The sequence below is a fragment of the Melospiza melodia genome, chromosome Z (genome assembly GCF_035770615.1).
Source record: "Melospiza melodia melodia isolate bMelMel2 chromosome Z, bMelMel2.pri, whole genome shotgun sequence".
Lineage (NCBI taxonomy): Eukaryota > Metazoa > Chordata > Aves > Passeriformes > Passerellidae > Melospiza > Melospiza melodia.
The window spans coordinates 30,233,406-30,253,449 of record NC_086226.1 but is presented as its reverse complement, the minus strand read 5'-3'; the positions used below and the strand labels follow the sequence as shown (position 1 = coordinate 30,253,449).

The 20,044-nt window shown below is 39.6% G+C and overlaps 1 protein-coding gene across 1 annotated transcript in view; it reads left to right on the top strand.

The window, feature by feature from the left end:
• The first annotated feature begins 3,664 nt into the window (after nucleotides 1-3,664).
• Nucleotides 3,665-20,044, top strand: part of HCN1 (hyperpolarization activated cyclic nucleotide gated potassium channel 1) — a 194,691-nt gene continuing 178,311 nt past the window's right edge. Inside the window, exon 1 of the mRNA XM_063180279.1 lies at nucleotides 3,665-4,113. Coding sequence (XP_063036349.1) covers nucleotides 3,740-4,113 — 374 coding nt within the window. The 5' untranslated portion in view covers nucleotides 3,665-3,739. The remainder of the gene's footprint in view (nucleotides 4,114-20,044) is intronic.

Below are 20,044 nucleotides of genomic sequence, written 5' to 3'. Positions count from 1 at the left end.
GGAATGTATTTACTACAGGTACAAAAAATTTACTATGTTTGGCAGAAGAGAAGAAAATTAATTTTTTTAATATTAATCTTAGTATACATTAGCATTACAGAGTCATATAAAGCACTGAAACGAATGATGTCACAGTACTTTGATGAAGTAGAATAAGTAATAAAAATAATTTAATAGAGACAAGTCAAACAGCTTACTAATTTTTTACTAGTGATCGATTAATCTAGGATGTAGCAAAGAGATGCAAAATCAATTTTTTGCCACTTTTGTTCTGCTAGCACTGATTTCTTGGAAATTTCATGTATAAATTTCACTTTTCTGTGTGTTTCTCCTCACATGGCCACAAAATCAAAATAAAACTTGACAGAGAACAAGCTATACCTTCAGCTAAAGTGACCTTTCAACCATTTTCATCCCTGGTGCAGTCTACAGGACTATTCCCACACACCATGCTCTATGATTTCTTCTTATGTGAATCAAAATTCTCTAAGCTAACATGGTGGGTTTCAGGAGAGTTAAATTCCTGGTCTGAAAACAACATTCAGTTGTTTGGAAGAATCCATTCTCCCCAAGAAAAACTACAGATCATGAAAATGCTTTCTCATCCTAACATCTCAGGATTACTATTAAGAATTGCAAGATGTTGAGTTGTTAAGGTCAGTTAGGCCATACTTAGGACAAATATCACTCAGATGTGTACAAATAGATTTCTTCTATACAGAAAAAAAAGTTACAAAAATCTAAAGTTTGATCATGGGAAACAGAAAATATCAAAATCTCAATTTTACCAAGAGATAAATACCTGTGTGGTTTATACACATGCTGTGTTTGAAAAGCATGCATAAAATCATATGTTACAGGTAATGCAGGTTATTTTCTTTCTTTAAGAACTTCTCCTAAGTTGTAGGGCATTGATGGAACAAACCCCTGTCATATCTATATAATGCCACCAAGGGAAATAGAACACTTCCAGATTCTTCTGTTGTAAAAAGAGGGGAAGGTAGGCAGGGTTGGTAATTTTGGTAGGTCTGTAGTCCATGCTAAGTAAGGATAAATACTGGCAAATGAGACATTAAATACAAGTGAAAGCAAGTTTCATGAAGGAAGAAATTGAATGTTCTTGCTGTGCAAAATTTTCCTCATCCATAAATGAAGGACCATCACCATTAATCCAGTGCTCATTGCTTCTCCAATTAAAAAAATTTACATATTTGTACAGATCTACAGAATCTGCTTACTGCAGCTGTAAATGTCTCCATTTCACTGTTCTGATTTACTCCACTACAGGTCTATTTTTGCCCTGTACATGACTAGCTGTTGCTGTCCTGGGTTATGCTGGCAAAGACCATTCAGGTCAAGGACTGAATGCAAAAGTCCCGTGGAATAAGTTGTGAAGAAGTAGCAGAAACCCTAAGGTTGCAGCATTTATTCGACTGACATGGCAATTGTCAGTTCCACTGCCCATGATGTGGAATGCTGAGTGAGTGGAAAAGCACTGTGTGAGTTAGACTCTTCACACTTTGCCTTTCCGGATTGTTGTCCAATATGATGTGAGTTAATTCTTTAAGAAAGCTGCAAAACAGTAGTAGTTTCTTACTTTTTAATTATTGTATAGTGACAGACATTGGATGAGGGAAGGAGGTGGGCATCATTTAGGGATAAAACAACAAGAGGTTTCTGTCTATCAGCTGCTGTGTATGAACCATTAGCAGCTGTGCAAACACCCTTCACTGTCTTAGGATAAAATCCTACAGGAAAGTGTCACTCCATCCTAGTGCATCTGTACTTGTCATCTTCTTCCACACTGGCATTTTGTTAACATCTTCCTCGCTAAAGTCATTAACATCAATGGAACATGGTGTGTTTGAGTGCACTAGGCATAAACGTTCTGTTAGAGCCGCAATTGCTGAGGAAAGCCCTCAGATCCCACGTTGAAATAGAGCCCCCCAATGCACCAGATTGACACTGTGCAAATGGTGGGGTGCAGATTAGCACATCTGTTTCTCTTCTAGATTTAAGTACCTGTTGTGTAAAGGACAAAGCATGCAAAAATGAAGTGGAAAATGCTTCTGAAAATACAAGAGTCAAGCTTGTGAGGCTTTACTAATTCTTTTCTACTCTACTTTTAATGTGGAAAATGAAAAATGTGTCGGGAATGGGTGAAAAACAAACCTATGTCAAACCTACTCTAAATGGAAGGCCAGGACCTACATGTATATGCTGTAATATATGTTTTTGCAGGCAGACATAATGCTAGAGCTCCTCCGTTAATATCTGCAGATATTGATTCTCCATCATTCTGTAACCCAAAAAACCTCACCGCTTTTGGGATAAGTATCAGCATTTTTCATTTTTTCAGACCAGAGACCAAGCTCCTCCTCGCTCAGAGTTTATAAACAGCTTCTTATCATTTGCTCTCTCAGCTCCTACCTCACCTCACAGCTCTCCAATTACAACTTGCAATCACTAGGACAATGTCTGTAGAGATACTGAAGGCAATATATACCCTATTTCCTTTGAGTGTAGGTAGAGTACTGGAAGCTAGAAATACCCACTGTTTCTTTTCTGTCTGACAGCTTTTTTTGGCTTTTTAGGGGCTTCCTAATTATAATTTATGTACTTAAATGTCAAGAGGAGCAAACTAAATGTGGACTCCAGTTTGCTGCTGACTTGCCAACAAAGGCCGAATCACCTCTTGGCATACGTGAAAAGGTTGTCTGCGCCCTCGGGAGCACCTGCCACTTCACGCTTTCCAAGGAGAAAAGGCAGGTGTCCGTGGCAGCGCAGCCCTCCCGACGGGAACGGCATCCCTGGGTGGTCCAGCCGTGCTCGCAGCATCTCTCACGTCCCGTGGCCCGTTTTCAGCCCGCTCCAGGATAAAGGACAAGGAAGAGCCGCTTGGCGGGGGTGTCTAACCGGACCGATGAGCTTCTTCTGTGAAAACGAATGTCACTCAACAGCCGGCCTTCCCTGCTCACTCACGGTGCCCCGATGTTCCCCTGTGCCGGACATACACCGCACCCTGAGCAGAACGAACCCACAAAGCCTCCGCGAATCCCAGTGCCGCCCCTCGACCCCAAGGCCAGGCAGACCCCCCCGCCTCTTGCCCTCTCCCAGTCCGCCTGCTCCACGAGGAGCAACAGAGGCTTCCCAAGGGACCGCCGAGCCCGTGGAAACGCCTCACTGTTTCACTCCCGGCCACTGTTTCTCGCTCGGGCTGCACAGGCACGCTACCCCCCCACGGCTTGCCCCTTGCTTTGCTCAGGGTGAAACATCCACCTACGCGTGTTCCTGTGCTCCTGCGGAGGCGCGGGCCCGGCGCTCGGGGGCCCTGCCCCCTGTCCACTGTCCCCTGCCCGCGCTCGACCCCGGCCCCTCCCTCAGGCGCTGCCCGCTCGCCACGCGGCCCCTCAAGGACTCGGCGCTCAATGTCAGGCGGAGCGGGGCCGCCGGCAGGGGGCGGGCGAGGGGCGGCGGTGCCCGCCCTGCGCGGAGCGCGCTCCGAGCCGGCGGCGCTGCTGAGGCCGGGCGGCGCGGCGGCGCGGAGCTCAGCCCAGCCCAGCCCTGCCCAGCCTTGCCCAGCCCAGCCCAGCCCAGCCCAGCCCAGCCCAGCCCAGCCCAGCGCAGCCCAGCCCAGCCCAGCTCAGGGCGGCACAGCCCGGCCGCGGCGCTGAAGGGCACCGGCGGCGGCGAGGCTTCCCCGCGCTCTCCCGCGGCTGGGGTGCGCCCGCCCCGCAGCATGGAGGCTGGGAAGCGCAGCTCCTCCGCCGGCAGCCGGGACGATGGCAGCGCCAACTCCTTCCCGGCCAAGCCGGCGGCCTCGGCGGAGAAAGCCCAGAGCAGCCCCGGCAGCGGCGGCGTGAAGGAGCATGGCAACTCGGTGTGCTTCAAAGTGGACGGCGGCGGGGGCGAGGAGCCCGTGGTGGGCTTCGAGGATGCCGAGGGACCCCGGCGGCAGTACGGTTTCATGCAGCGGCAGTTCACCTCCATGCTGCAGCCGGGGGTCAACAAATTCTCCCTCCGCATGTTCGGCAGCCAGAAGGCGGTGGAGAAGGAGCAGGAAAGGGTTAAAACTGCGGGGTTCTGGATCATCCACCCCTACAGCGACTTCAGGTTAGCGCGGGGCTCACGGCGGGCGGGAGAGGGGTGGTCCCGGCGCCTCGCACCTCGCCCGGCGCAAACTTCGGCGGGCGGCGGGGCCGGGGCTGCCGCGGGCTCGGCCCGGCGCTCTCCAGCGTGCTGCACCCGGGACGGCCCCGCAGGCCCCGCGCCGGCCGGGGCGCCGCCCGCAGCCCCCGAGGCAGGATGCCGAGCTCTGTGGCTCTCCGTCCCGCCGTCCCGGTCTGTCTGCGCCGAGGGGTCGCGGGCCGTCGGGCACGACTCTGCCCCGGGGGGATGAGGGCTCACCGGGGGGGTACACAGCTGCATCGGCATCGGTAAAATCCCCGTGTCTGCACACGCCTGCCCTTCCCTGAGCACCCGGTGTGTAAACACTTGTTCCAGGGGTTGCGAGAAGGAATTCCATGCGTCTCTGTGAGAGTTACAGTAAAATAAGTTTATCCAGGTGATGTGTAGAAAACTATGTTTTCATAGGGAGACAGGTAAATGTGATGGCAGATTAGCATTGCTTTCACAGTAAGATGCATGGATGCAGGACTGGCATATTCATACAGAAAGCAGTGCAAATAAATGCCCAAGAAGTTACAGTTCCCTTTAAAAATACATTTAAAGTGTAAGATTATTTCATTACATACTCTATGCCAGCTGGCTGTATGCCTTTATAAATGTAACACTCTATGTGATATTTTCTGAGGAACTATCGATGTCGTTAAGTGTACTTAATCAACAGCTTGAATTGAACAACCTGCGTCTATATGATAAGTGAATTGCACTGGAGACTGCGTTTGAAAAAAGAAAATCCAGAATGTTCAATAGTTACATAGATCTTTTAAGAAAACTCGGGGTTAAACAGAACATTCTTTCAGTGAGGACAGGAAGAAATACTTTGAAAGTCCAAGTTTCCGCGGGACTGCTTGGAGTGAGGTGTTTGACAATGAGCTGTGCTAGCACCTTGCAGCTGAGTCTGAGAGCAGTGCAGCTACAGGAGTGGAGGAGCACGGCACAGTCAGTTGTGACTTGAAATCATGCTTCAAATCCCTACTTGTTTTCCTGGTTCCCCGAACTCAATAAACTGCACTCGTTCTTTTTCTGGGGTGCCTTTTCCAGCTCAGCCACATTAGCAGGTGCATTAAGTGGGGAGAGAGAGCCAAGCACCTACCCCACTCCCTTTCTACCTGCTAGAGAGGGACGTAGCAGCTTGCATCGGGTGTTGTGGTAGCATGCATAGGGGATGGGGGGGGGTCTGATAGCCTCTTCCTTATCTGTGTGTGTGCATGAGTAACTTTATTCACGTGAGGATTCTGTTGAAATGAATGAGGTTATTCTAGCGAATAATTTTCCTTGTTCCGTTGTAAGCTTGGTTTCTGAGTGAGGTGCACACTCGAATGGTGTATAGGGCAGTAGGAGCTTATTTGTCATATTTTGCAGTATGTAACTTTTTAAGCAGTTCTGTGAAATAGGTGATAAGCGTGTTCATTCTGTTTCATTACAGAAATATCTTCTAATTCTGTCCTAATTCTTCAGGTGGGATGGTTTAGAGATTGTAGCATATGTTTCCCATTTGTTTTTTCAATAGGAGTAAACAGCACTGAATCCTTTTCAGTCCTGTTGTCTTCATATTCTTAAATTAACTGGTATTTTCAGGTGTTTTTTTTTTAAACTTTTTATTTTATTAGAGTAAGTGTTTGGTTTTTCAGTAAAGTTCACAGTCTTTCATTAGTATTGGGATGGTGTGGCAGGCTCCAGACCTAATTTTTTAGCCCGTAGGACTGTTTCAGTGAGAAATATGAGATGTGCGTGCTTTTTCTCCCGAAACAATTGCAGCTGTGCAGTGGTACCACTCTTTTTGGGTGGCAGTGCAAAATGCGTGAAGAAGTTGTACTATACAGTATAGTCACCTTATTTGGAAATTACAACAGCACTTTTAAGTGCCATCTTAACAGTGGCTCTGTACCGGAATGAATTCAGGTGTAAGGATGGAGTTGCTTTGATTTATTTTTGCATGTTATTTGTAACAATGTAGTGCTTCGGTGTAGACGAGCCTTAAAGCATCCAAAGAGACACAGATATACCCATGCCACTGTTTTGATGTTCTTTCCATCAGAGGAAAGCGCTAAATTTTCTGCTAAAATAACAAGAAAAAAGTAAAAAGCCGAGTATTTTATGGTATCCATGTGAGGAGATGTATTATGCATTTGTAAATGCAGCTTTTATTAGAGTACTTGTGGCACCTATGAAAATAAACATCTTAGTTGACTTTAAATGTAGACACACTTAGGAAAATACTGGGCTAACCATGCAAAATGTGGGAAAATTCTGGTATAGGCTTCTGCTCACTCTTTTATTTTCTTCCTAGTTCTGCATGCTTGTATGCATTTCCTCAGATAATTTGATGTATTTGGCTTTATTTTGTGATTTCATTCTCATGGGTTTTGTAAAACAGTACATTAATCTACATCTAATGATATTCTGTTGCGACATTTGGAGGAGTGGGCAGCATCTCAGTGCCCCCCTACCCGTTGTTTTGGTATGAACAGAACGTGGAAGCTGTCTCTAAACTCCGTGCTCTGTCAGTTGGTTACTTGCAGCCTTTTGGGGCTTGGTCTTTAGTTTTATGGCTCTCCATCTTGCATGAGTTTCAGGGAAAAATTGTCTCTTCTTTGGGCAGATACACCCTTGGAGGATTAAATTCAATAAGTATTACATAATTTTTCCACAAGGGGACCATTTTGATTGTGGCTGCCTTTTCCCAGTCTTCTGAGGTTAATGTGTAATTTGGAAGCTGTTATATAAACCCTCCACCTAATGCACATCAAACCCAGCGCAAGGCCTCTGTTTATCACTTTGCAGCTGTGACTACTGTATCTCTAAAGCTCGTCAACAAGTCTGTGTAATTACTTAAGTAACAAAAGTGAATTTATCAGTCAGAGTTTGCTGAAGTCCTGTGTGTGTTCTGTGAGATACTGAGTGCCTCCAGCTGTCCATTCTCATATGTGGAAGAATGAGCCTTCAGGAGAGCTTCACTGGTCCAGCTCTGTGGCCTTGCAGCCACAGGATGAGAGCAGGACAAAGCTCACAGGAGGTGGGAGCAACTGCACATGGTTCTGCTGCTGCCACACACATGTCATTTATTTCATAGGAAATTAGTGGTGGGCATGGGCTTTGGATGACTTTTATATGTTACGGCCTTCTGGTATTAATGGAAATGTACGTGACTGATTTTTAGATGATTAATTACTCCATGTCTTTTGGCATGTAAGGAGTTTCTTTAATGTTCAGAGGGCTGGCTTGCAAATGCCTGGGCCGCTCATCCAGCCCTGTGCATCTCCCTCCCTCCCTCCCTCCCCAAAGAGAAACTCACACTGTCAAGGAAATCTTGGGTTTATTACCACATTGGATAGGGCATCTGTAGTCAGCAATCTATAAAGAAAACAGAGTTGCTACAGAGTTGCAGAAATAGCAATGTATGAGACAGACTGAGTGGAAATAATGCGTGTATGCGTAAATGTAGCCTTCACACTCTGATGGTTGCAGTCAGCTTGATGTTTGAGAGCAGCCTTTGGCTGGAAGTGGGGATAAAAATTTTAACTGGCTTCAAAATGAAGTAAGACTGTGATGTGGCATTGTCTGAAAAAGCAGCAGGTAAAGAGGTACAGTGCAGGCAGAGCTGAAGGTCTTTTTCCCCTGTGTAAATAAGACCAAGTATAAATTAATTTGCAACACTAGGAAAAAAAAAACCCAAAAATTGGAATTTTATTTCTCTGGGTAATTTTTCATTTATCCAAGAAACTTAAAGCCTTATTTTAATGACAACAGTAAAGTAAAAGCAGAATTATTTCTAAAACTTGAACAGGAAATTTAAGAGTGTAGTGAATAGTAAAAGTTTGCCAGATTTTTTTTTTAGCTTGTGTGCATTCCAATTTCAAAACCTTTTTGCATACAAATTTAAAACATCATGTGAATGTTTGAGGTTTATCATGGAAATCTTTATAAATCGTTGAAGGCTTCATTGGTAATACCTTGTAAGTAATTTAATGCCAGGTTTCAAAGGGTTTTAATCAGGGTGAAAGACACAATATTTGCGTGTGCATGTCTGGGTAGTTACAGAAGAATTTGCTTCTGTTGCTGTTAAAAAACATTCTGTTATATTGTGCAGTTTTATGCAACCCATCCATGTTGTCATACACATGTACAGCTTTAATTTTCAAGTCTGTGCCAAACTGTAAGTCAGAATTGCCATAGTTTAGCATGCCTCATGTTTTTTTTTTTAATTACACTGTTTTAAAAACATTTGAACTTATATTTGCATTATGAATCAATTTTCTTTTTCATTTTCAGCTGTCTTTTGGACCTGTCTTTGACCACCAGCAGTCACCCTAATGTGATAGACTGTGCATGTTATATGTGCAGCTCACAATCAGGTCTCTAAAATTCATGCATGCATTGTTTTAAAACCTGCCTTTTGGGACCAGTCTTCACTCTACGTGTTATACCTATCTTAAGTTGTGTCTTAAGAAGCTTAGGATAAGCACTTTGTGCTTCTCTTTTGTCACATGTTTTGAATGTCTCTCTTGAAGCTAATGAGATTTGTGTTTTTGTGAGCTGTTACATACTTAGGTTTATATAGAGCAGTAGTGTTGGAAGGTAATGCTATATGCAATGAATACAAAATGTATTGTATCAGACTTAAATGTAATTGATAGAGGTGTATGTATTCAAAATGAAAGACATAAATCAAGTCTATATTGGTCTATATTAAATAGTTCAGATACAAATTTGTGTGGGTTTTAATGAATAAATTGTGTCACTGGTAGTGTAGGAATATGAAATGGCCATAGTTTTGTATTCTCAAGGTAGTAATTTCTTGTTCGGGATTTGTCTTGAGATTCTGTTTCAGAATTGACACTTCTGAATTCTCTAATAAAATCATAATAATGGATTTATAATTGTGCTATATACGGTACATTCCTTGTGCAAACAATTTTTTAAAAATATTATTTATATTTTTGTGAATGAAGCAGAAATTCATATGGGGCTGTCTTTCATGTATAATTTTCAAATACTATTGTTGTGACTATAATTTTTAGTTCTACTATAGAAAAGCTTTGTACAGATAAACTATTCATATTGCTAGATGTTCAGTCCTTACATTTGACTAAACATGGAGTTCCATTAGTACCAAAAAGATTATTAATTGTAGTTGGGTTTTATTTACAGCATTCCAATAATTTTTGCCCTTTACTTCTGTAAATGCCCTAAAAATAAAATGACAGAATTGTAGCGTTAACCTAAATAATGCAATTATAATGTTTGAAATTTCTCTCTGACATCGAGTTATGTATGGCCTTCATAATAGTTCCCCAGGTAGCATGCAACTCTCATAAAGGCAGGCTGAAGAGAAATAAAGTAATGGTTGTCAAATGCATGAACGGATGTTACCAAGAGGAAGGAAATTACATCTAAGTAATGGAGTGAATTGCAGCAACAAGTATCTAAATTGGATGTTTAGGAGGGAGGACCAAAAATAAGCAACAAAATATTCTATTGGAAATGTTCTGATGTGAAACATAGGCCAGAAATGCATTAGGCTGTTTTTCATGTCCCGTTCCTATTATTTTCTGTACTGAATGATTTTTCATCAGTGGTTTTCATGGATTCATCTGTTACGAAATCTAGTTGACTAAAGCTAGCTACTGACTTTTCCTTTTGCACTTTGACTTTTCTACTTGTAAGCAGGGATGCATAAGGGAAAATAGGGATAGAGAGGTGCATTTTGTGCTTTTGGACTCATGAGGGCTGTGTACTCTTGTGTGCTTTGAGATTTTCTTCAAGAGCTGCTAAAGCAAGGCAGTGGAGTCCACCCAAGCTTGGTGCAGCAGCCCCCCGCCTTCCAGACCTCCAGGGCATGTGGGAAGCCGTATGCCCTTGTTTGTTCAAGCAAAGGGATTCATTTTATTAATAAGATGTCCTTCTGTCTCTGGATATGTAGAATACTAATGCATAGTTTGAGCTCACTTATATGTTGAACATTTGCCAGTTTTCATTATGCTCATTCCAGTCCTGGAATAACGATCCGTTCACTGCATTTTCTTTCACACTCTTGTTGTGTTATGTTCTTGAACATTGAATGAAGTTTAGGGGAGAGAAAGAGCTGAACAAATGTAACTCAGTTCTCAGAGTTACTTTTAATTTAACTTGGGACATTTTGAAGATCACTGGAAGCTATGAATATGCACAAAAGTACATTTTTTTTTTCTGCAAGATGCTTAGTTTTACAGTTTTCACTTTCTAGACAATATGTGTAAAGGCAAGTATGTTCATCATGATTTTGAGATAAGTTTAGAAAGAAAACACAACAAAATTAAATAAACCCAAATGTTACAGAATTCCCATTAATAATTCTGTTACGTGTAAGTCTGTAAGTGTAAGGTGATATTTTGGGGATGTTATATGTGAGTCCTTAAAATTTAACTCCGGACAGTCCATATCATGAGAGTTCCTCTTCAGTTTTCTGATTTATTTTTTTTTGCTTTGACTGCAAGGAGAAAAAATTGCTTGATAAATATGATCTATCCATAACTCTGTACACACATATCCAAAATTAGGTCTCATCGTGCTTGGGCCTGTGGGGAAAATGCACTGATTCTGGTATTCCAATTGATTGTTTTAGCATGTCAACACGTTTTTAAATGTGTCCTGTGACTCCATTTGTTAGCACATCAAAATAAGTGATGCTTGTAATTGAGTCAGTAAAAGTTTTTTCTTCATCCTGGGTTTCTCAGACTTGGGTATATGAAGGGAACTGTGAATTTGAATACTGTGTAAAAGCATTGAGTAATATACAAAGGTCTAGATTTATGATTTGATTGGGTGTTTGGTGACTACAACAGCTAATTGAAAGATGCATAGGATTTGATATGTTGCTTTAGGCTTTCTTGTGTGTGTATGGGGGGTTTATATAATGAAATCAAAATTTGAGTGGCTCATTTTCTGATTGTTCAGCCTGGAGTAGCAGAAATGGAGATGTATGAATGCAGAGGTCCCCTAAAAAGTATGAGTCTTTAGTGCTGCACTTCTACCTACCTAATATTTAATTAAACTTTGTCAGATTTTTTGAGAGGTTCAACTTGAAGCTGTAAGAAGCAAAAAACTATTTTTAGTGATGAGTGTATGTAAAATATGAAAAATTGAAAAGAAATTTACTTAATTTGATGATAAACAAGAAGTATCCATTCTCACCTTTGCTTTCACTCAACAGCATGAGAACTGTTTTCTATGTCAATATACATTTTTTTTTGAGAGAGGAAACTTTTAACCTACTTTGCAATGTTTAATTTTTAACCTGACAGTACAGTTCTCGTTAATTGCTTGAAAGTCCTTTAGCTGTCTATTTCCTGATTCTTTCCCAGAGGCATGATTTAATTTTAAAAATCATAGTGTATTCAGCTCTAATTATTGGAGAGCTTGTTCTAGACACATAGTAAGGTATGTTAATGACCAAAAACTGTATCAGCTGGAGTCAATGTCAGTACTACCTCAAGGACACTGTCATTTAGCTTCTATAAAATCTCTACTAATATCTTTTAATCTGATGACAGATTCAGGCAAGCTGCATGGTATTTTTCAGTAATCTTATTGCCTTGCAGTGCAATGCTACTGGAATAAGTCTGGAATAAACTTATGTTCAGAAAATGTTCATTTAATTACAAAAGAGCTGCATACTGTTTCCATTGCATATTTGAAAAAACCGAAAACTAACCCCAAAGCCATTTTCATTTTTGCCAGTGAAGTACCCAAAACTTAAGTTACATTATATAGCTAAGAATAGGATTTTGTTTTTATGTGATTATCTTTGGTGTTGTTAATATGTACACATTATCTAATTAAGCATGTCATTTAATAAATATTTTGATACACTATTGGAATTTAGTGTGCTACTGCTATTAAGTTTTTATCTCTAAGCATGTCATATTTATTAAAAATTCATATTAAGAGGCTGTGTTTTCCGCTGAAAAAGCATGGGTTGCTTTATGTTCACAATCAAAGCTATGTTGGTTCTGTTTTTTTTAATATTTTTGAATGAGTTTATTTTTTAAAATTACTTTAAAATAACCAATAAACATTTAATTTTTTTTTAATTTAGGGAGGCTTTTATAAGTTTTTAATATTGGGGAGGGATTTAAGTGAAAATACTCTTTTTCATCCAATTTTTCCTGAAAATCACTGAATCTTTTGAACTAAAGCTCCAGTATATAAAGAGTGCCATAGAAATAAATGGTGCTCTCACAGTATCAATTCTATACATGTTGTACCTGGTTACCTCCAGTTTTTTTGTCCTCTTACATCAGCAGACCAAGGTGTGGAAATATTGATGTCTCCTTAGCTGGTTCTGTTGCATCTTAGACTAATTTACCAGATCCTTCAAGAAGCACCTCTCTTCATGGCACAACTGCAGCAATAAACAGTGTGGTGATGAAATGATCTGACCTTAATGCAGATACGTGGATTGCAGTAAATTTAGAGTAAAATATAAAGAGACCCCAATAATAAATAATTGGTCTATCTTTTCCTAGGGAAAAGCTGTGAAAAATACACAGAATTTTATAAGATATTTAAAGTAAGATCTGTCCAGCTTTATCCAGGAGATGGAATAAAAGCATGGCTGCAAAACCATAGAGTTGTAATCAAGCTTTCACACGGTTATTTAGAGGTTTTCCATCAGACTCTTAAGTGATTTCTGTCTAGTTGTTTATTCCAGGAGGACTTATTATTTAGGTCTGGCAGAGAAATTGCTCTGAAACCTGTAGCAGGTGCTGCTGCTCCCTAAACATCTTGTTACTGCCTGGCAGTAGATGCTTGCAAGCCTCTGGGTTCCCCAAACACATCCAGTGCTACAGGATCATTGGAATAGCTGCATATGGGCTTGTTTGCACTTGATTTTTCAGTGAAGGTAAGAGCCAAGCTTGTCTGTCACTCACTTTGCCTTTAGTGCCAGACAAGCCCAGTGGTAGCAAAATGAATTGCTTTCCCAGTTTGGGATTAGTCTGGTAGATTGAAACTTGGAAGCAGAACAAAAGAAGCAAAATAAATCAAGTATATGCCTCAAACTTCAGTTGTTATTTGGGTACCTTTCCCATATACTCACTTTACCAAGTGTTCTTAAGTGCTGTTTTTCAGAGCTGTGTATGCAGTGTTCGTGGAAGCTCTTATCTAGATGACTGCTGAAGTACTGAATCCTACTTTTTCTTTTGTTTATAGCATTTCTTATGGTTTAATTTTCAGTCAGTGAAATCATGCTACAGGAAATTTGCATTCAAAAGTTCCTAGGAGCACATGGATATAGTCCCTGAAAGAGTATTTTTTTGGAAAAACTTCCTTTTCCCCCTCATTCTGTCTTCTCTTCATCCTCCTACATCTCTTTCTGAGGATATAATTCATTCCTTTAAATAAATGGAAACAATGCACTGATTTTATATTTTTAAAATGTTTGTTCTGCTGTGTAGTTTTCCATTCTTACTCAGTCTGTTAGCTAGGAGATACTGAGCTGTTTGTTCAAACTAGCAGGGAGAAGTTAGTTTAGGTATTTTCATAGCCTCTTGCCGTTTGTAAAATGCCTTGTAGTAATTAAAAAAAAAAAAAAACCAAAAAAACTTTACGCATATTTTCCATTTCCCTTGACTCGGACAGGTTAGCAGCCTTCTGTTGAGAACTGCACCGTGATGCAGTGGAACATGCTGTTGCCATTCACTGTTACACAGGCACTCGGCCGAAATTGTCCCTTCAGCTTGTATACTGCCAGCATGGGAATTCAAGTCTTGCATACATCTACCACATTAAAGATATAATTATCAGAAGCACAGTTTTGTAATGCAAAGGGAGTGTGGTACCAAGAGTAAGCACTGCCAGATGGCAGGCAATCTATCAGAGCGTTTAAAAAGGGTCAGAATTGAAAATGTCTGAAATCCAATGGCTTATTAAGCAGTAGATGTTGAATGTGTGGGAAAAGTGAGAGATGAGTAACCTAAGCATGAGGTGCCCACATGACCAAACAGACTTTTAATTGCATGCGTTCTGCCAGCATTATATGAAATACTTGTTTTTGCTAAATTAAATGTGGCTTTGAAATTTGGAACAGAATATTAAATCCAGTGATATACTGCTGAGTGTTGAAAAGTTCAGTAGGATTTGTACATGTTCTTACTGTTTATTTATTAAAGAAATGAGTTTGTTAGGATGGTTCATCTCTCTGTAATGGAAAAAGAAGTCAAAAAACAATTTCAATGTTTTGTGTTGAAAATAATTAAATCCAGTATATAATAATTTTATTATTTCATACACATATCATTTTGATAAATGTGAACTAAGTACAACATAAATTGTGACTGAATCCAATTAAATATCTCTGGTTTTACATTGCTATTTAAAGGCACTAACTATAAGTGTAAAATTTCTTGTTTAACCTTAAACTATTCTCTATTCTTGTTTCCTAAAGTGAGATTTTCTGTAGTCTGCCTGTGTGTTGTGCTTTATTGTTCACAAGCATGCAATTTTTGTTTTTTTTTGTCGAGATATGATTCTCATTAAGACAGGTCTGAGGAATACTCCGTCAGTATTATACAATCAGTCAGTGTTATTCAGCAATTTCCACCACCATCCCCCTCATTCCCCAGGACTGTATGAGCACTGCTTGATGTGACTATGGCTGTTTCTGTAATTTCTCAGCTGCAGCCAACTTCTACATTCTCCACAGGCTAGACCAAATTTATCTTTCTGTGGAATGGATGGGAGAGCTGCAGTGAACTTCCACTCCCACACTTGTTCCTCATAGCACGACAGAGTTCAGATTTGCTTCGGGGAAGGAGAGCTAGCTGTGTAGCCTGGGAATGCAGGTACCATGGATCTGCCTAAAATGGTGGCAGATGTTCCTGCTGGGGCTGCTGACTCGTGATTCCATGAAGTGTCACTGAATAGCAGTTCGTCTGCGTTGAATGTGCAAGCTGATTTTGAGCCACTGGCAATATGAGCAAATGGAATATGGTATTTAACTTGGTTTCGTGTTTCCAGTACAAATTTTTCCATTTCTGGAATGGCTTTGAAAGTGTCAGTTTTAACCAGTGCTCTGCACAATGTGCAGATCTATAGGATGTTAGATGAAGATCTGAAATGGGAGTCAGGAGCCCATCTATCTTTGAATTTCAGGAGCTAGATACTTGTAAGCATCTGGACTCCATGCCTGAACATCTTTCAGAATTCCAGTCATAGTCATAAGGAGCCCAAAATGGTAAACCTGATTTTTAAAAAACGTCGCCCATGGGTGCTGTGTATTTTGCAGAACTAGTGTGTGTGTGTCAGAATAATGCAAATATGTTTCAGCTTCCATTTTTGCTGTATTATATATTTTGATTTGCAATTTACAGATCAATGTATATTCTAAGATTATGAAGAAAAGCTCTGTTAATTTTTCACTCTCAGTTTCTTGCTGCTCTCCACCAATAAATTATTAATATCTATTTGGCAGTTCTAATTATTACACATCTTTAGCTTAAACACATTTGATTAGTTCATAACTCACTGTCCTCCAAAAAATGAAACATAAATATTTGGCTAAATTAGATTTTGTCTTTCTGAGGAATATTGGCTTGTGGCTAAAACCTCTTATGAGACCTCCAAAGTAAAATGTTTTCATTTGCTGAAAGGCAGAAACCTATTTATTATATTTAGGCAACTGCATTTTGAGTGAATATGGATGGAAGATAAGGATGGACATCTGGTGTTTTATTCACCACAGAAAGGGCAGCTCATTTTGTTTTGCTGTGTCAAAGCAAGAGTCATCTATCAGTATGGAAGTAAAGAGCTTCCTTGGTATTCTTGCGGTTGTTTATAGTTCAGGTCATGGGTCCGTGACCAAAGTTTCTTTGAGTGCTTATTTTAGAGCTGCTTATCAGTGGCTACAATTAGAGGCAACTTTACTTGGGTGCAAACACTTCCCCCTGCAACCCCTAACCTGCAGTGGGTGTCTGATGTCAAGACCAGCCCATTGTAAGGAATTCAGACTGTTTTGTTTGAACCCGAAGACTGGAGAAAGAAGTTTTGCATGAAGAGACTTCAAAGTCATCTGTCAAAGTCACTCTACCAAAATATAAAGTGAAGAAGCAGATTATTAAATAATTCCCTTTTATATTTTTTCTGATAAATATTTATACATGAGGCATATAACAAAGCCTGTAGTTAAGTCTGAATAAATTTTCAAATCTTAATATCTTTAGCAATATTTCATTTTTCAGTCTGCAAACTGACATGCTATTCTGGTGCCTAAAGTGACTTGCTCTCTTACAAAAATGAATACAGGCAGTGAGGAGGAAAAACTTTTATCTAGTGTATGTATTTTGTATAACAACTCCACTTTAGATGATTCTGTCTCAATGAAGATAGAACAGAATTTTAAATTAATCTAGGTCTTGGTAAAATGTATCTTCCAGTGGCTCAATAACCATTTCATATGACTAATATAAAACAAAACACTTAACAAATGTATTTCAAGCAAATAATCTGCTGTAATTCAATAAACACTTTCTACATATAATTTGTAAATTTAATAGATACTGATTTTAGGATCTCAGTCGTGTGTCATTATTGGATATATCTGTGATAAAAAGTAATAAACCCTCATGTTTATTTGCAAGCAAGCAATGGAAATTATCTCCTGCTGGCAAAGGTGTGCTATAAAGGCATCTCGTGGTGCTTGATATTGTGGGCTGTCTCCTGTTTTGAAAATCACAAAACCATTCAAATATTAAATTCATATATGCTGGTTTGGGATTTTTGGAAGGAATTTGCTTGTTTCCTTTTTTGAGAATAACTGAAATAATGTAATTGAAAAAAAAACCCTCTTTCTTTCCTTATATTGGATTAAACTGCAAAAAGGCCATTCAGCAATTGCATTCCATTACACTGACCAATGTGCATAAGTATCAGAGATTGTGGATCCCCAGAAATTTGGTTTGTGTTCCAAACCTCCAGCCTTGGGTGAGGTTGCAGCAGCAGCAGCACATGAGGCTGAGCTCAGCTTGCACGGAGCTTTCTGGAGGGTGAGCAGCACGAAAAGTCCAGGAGGGGAGCAGAGGCAGAGCTGACAAGGTCTGGGTTGCTTAGGCTGGTAACTAGAGCATCTCTGAGCATAATGTATGCTCTTTCTTGTTTACTTTGTTTGCTCTTCTGGGTTTTCCTTTTTGTTTTAAACAAGAGAATATCAGGTCTATCTGATCACTGCTCTCTGTCTAGCTCTATAATGCGCTGATTTGTTTTGGCAGTGCCGGCTGAGCGCTACGCTGTCAGAAGGATGGTAACACTGGGATGTGCAGTATGCAAATTGGGAAGTCTTAAAGAAATGTTAAAATTAACATTGTATCTGCTTAAATACTGTGGAAGGCAAACGGCTAGCAGAGAGATATGAATACAAGCTGAGTAATTAGAAAAGTGTAGTGCATCCCCCTGTAAAAAAGTGTTAATTAACATACATGGGGAAAGGTATAATCAAACTTGTGAAAGATTACTCCTTTCATTTCTTACATGTTGTGCACACTGTATTTTCAATTAGTTGATGCTTTAGATAAATCAATATTAGTTCGGTTAATAAAATTATTAAAATAACAATTCTATAATCTTAAAATTTTCAGTGTATTTGAGTGCATACCTAAATGTCTCCTTTATTGGCTTAGGAATTAAAATCATTCAGCATGGATGTTGAAACTGCAGAATAATTTTCTTCCTCTGCTGGAGAGGATTTGAATCTGTGCATTGACTTTGCATAGCACCTCTGGTACACTTCCAGTAACAAAATCACCTCTCTCAGATTTGTTCTGCTTTGGTGGAATGGGGAACTGAGAATGCCTCTCCTGTCTCATCATTGCCTTCCTTGGGAACAAGATTTTGTTCCTGCTCTAGTTTATATTTGTTTAGGGAGAGAGAACATGTCGGCAGCATACCTCACTTCGGGAGGCACCGTATGGCTTGGGGAAAGTGAACTCCCTGAGGTGTGGGAGATCCTGAGCTCAGCTGCCCACAGATAAATGAGGAAATCCAATGGATATTCACAGGTGTTGATGAAAGCTCTAGGTATTCAGTTGTTTTTTGAAAGGAGAATGCATGTGGCAGGAGCCTAATTACTTACCATGTTGCTCTGCCATAAATCTAATCTTTCTTCTTCCTTTGCTTCCCTAAAAATTGTCTGAAATATATTTGAATATTTTTCATCATAGTATAAGTTAATAAAATTGTAATATAAATTTGATTTGAACATGCATATATCATTTTCTGATGTTATTTTCAGAACAAACAAGGTACTATATTTTTAAAAGATATAAATTAGATTTATTACCATTTGAAGCAAATCATTTACTGCAGTGTGATATTCATGGATTATATAAAAATAACTTACTGATTCTTAAATGTACTGTCATTGATTTTAAAGGGTTGAAATTTCAGTAGTTATTTTTATAGTCAAGGAAACATAGGCTTTGTAGCCAAAAGTCAGCTATAAATAGTTGTAAAGGGGAATAATAATTAAACTTGATATATATATCTTGATTACCTGGTCTTGCATTAGAATCTTGCACATCTCTGTAGATACATAAGATGACTGTAAATATGCAGTCGTGAATATTTGTTTTCATTTATGATGTGGGAGTACATCGTCTTGTTTCATGTCTATCTATAGTTCTTTCACACTTTTTCACATCTCTAATTTTTCTCTTCATGAAATTTGAAAACTGGCTCTTTTTTTTCCCTTCAGTTTGAAAATAGTGCCCATTCTTGCCTTCAATGCACTTTGTCAAGAAATGATACACCAAGTCCTACTTTGAAGCTGCTCTTCCAAATGTACTGTATCATGTTACAGTTACACAAAAAGCCAGTTTTACCTCTGATTACCAAAATAAAATTGTTATATATGTATATATGTTCAAATCTAAGTTGATGGTTCTAGCCTTGGTTTTTTTTGGTTTTTTTTTTATTTTTTAGGGGTGTTTGGGGTTTTGTGGGGATTTTTTTTTGTGGTTTTTTTTTTTTGAGTTTTGGTGGGGATTTTTTTGTTTTGTCTTTTTTTTGGTTTTTTTGGTTTTTTTTAATTACAGAAATGAATTTTCCTACCTCATTTGCTGGTCATGGCCAGTCTCCTCACCAAACCCTGTGCCTGAGATCTATCAATAGCTACTGAATGACGTCTTCCCTGTCGTCTCTGAAGTAGAGAAAATAGAATTTTCCCTGTCAGCAAAAACTTAAAGATTATACACTGTTATCGTATAGTGTAGATGATAATTGAGATTTAATTGGTTAAAGAAAAAAATCTATTCAAGGAAAAAATTAGTTCATAATGACTGGCTTTCTAATTTTTGGAAGGGCATTAGGAAGTTACCTTCCTTTTCACTTGATGCTCTGTTGAGAAGAATTACAGAAGGCTTCTTCCAATTTAAGCCTCTGAATTTTTAGTATGGAGGCATCCTAAATGTCATATTTCTAAATGGCACTCTTAAAATTACTGTCACTACAAAATTCTTAATTAATGCAAGTGTTTCAACATGAGATACAAGATTATTTTGCAGCTGAAATATTTTTAGATCTGTCTCTTTCAAACTTTTTTTCATGCCTTTAAAGTGGTCATTTCTAATTTGAGAATGTGAATGCATATTTTACAGCGATCCACTACAGAAATTCGCTGAGACTTAGATAACCAATATGTGGCAGTTTTCAGTTGGTTTAAGGGCTGATGATATCAAACTGAAACAAATCAGTTACAGCCCCTACACAAAATGTTGCCTGATTCTGTGAGCAGTGGTCTGATAGCTTGTGTGAGGGGGTGGATTGGAGGAAGCTGTAGTGCTTGTGCTGTGACATGTGTTGATGCAGAAGCAGTCTTGATGATGTGATA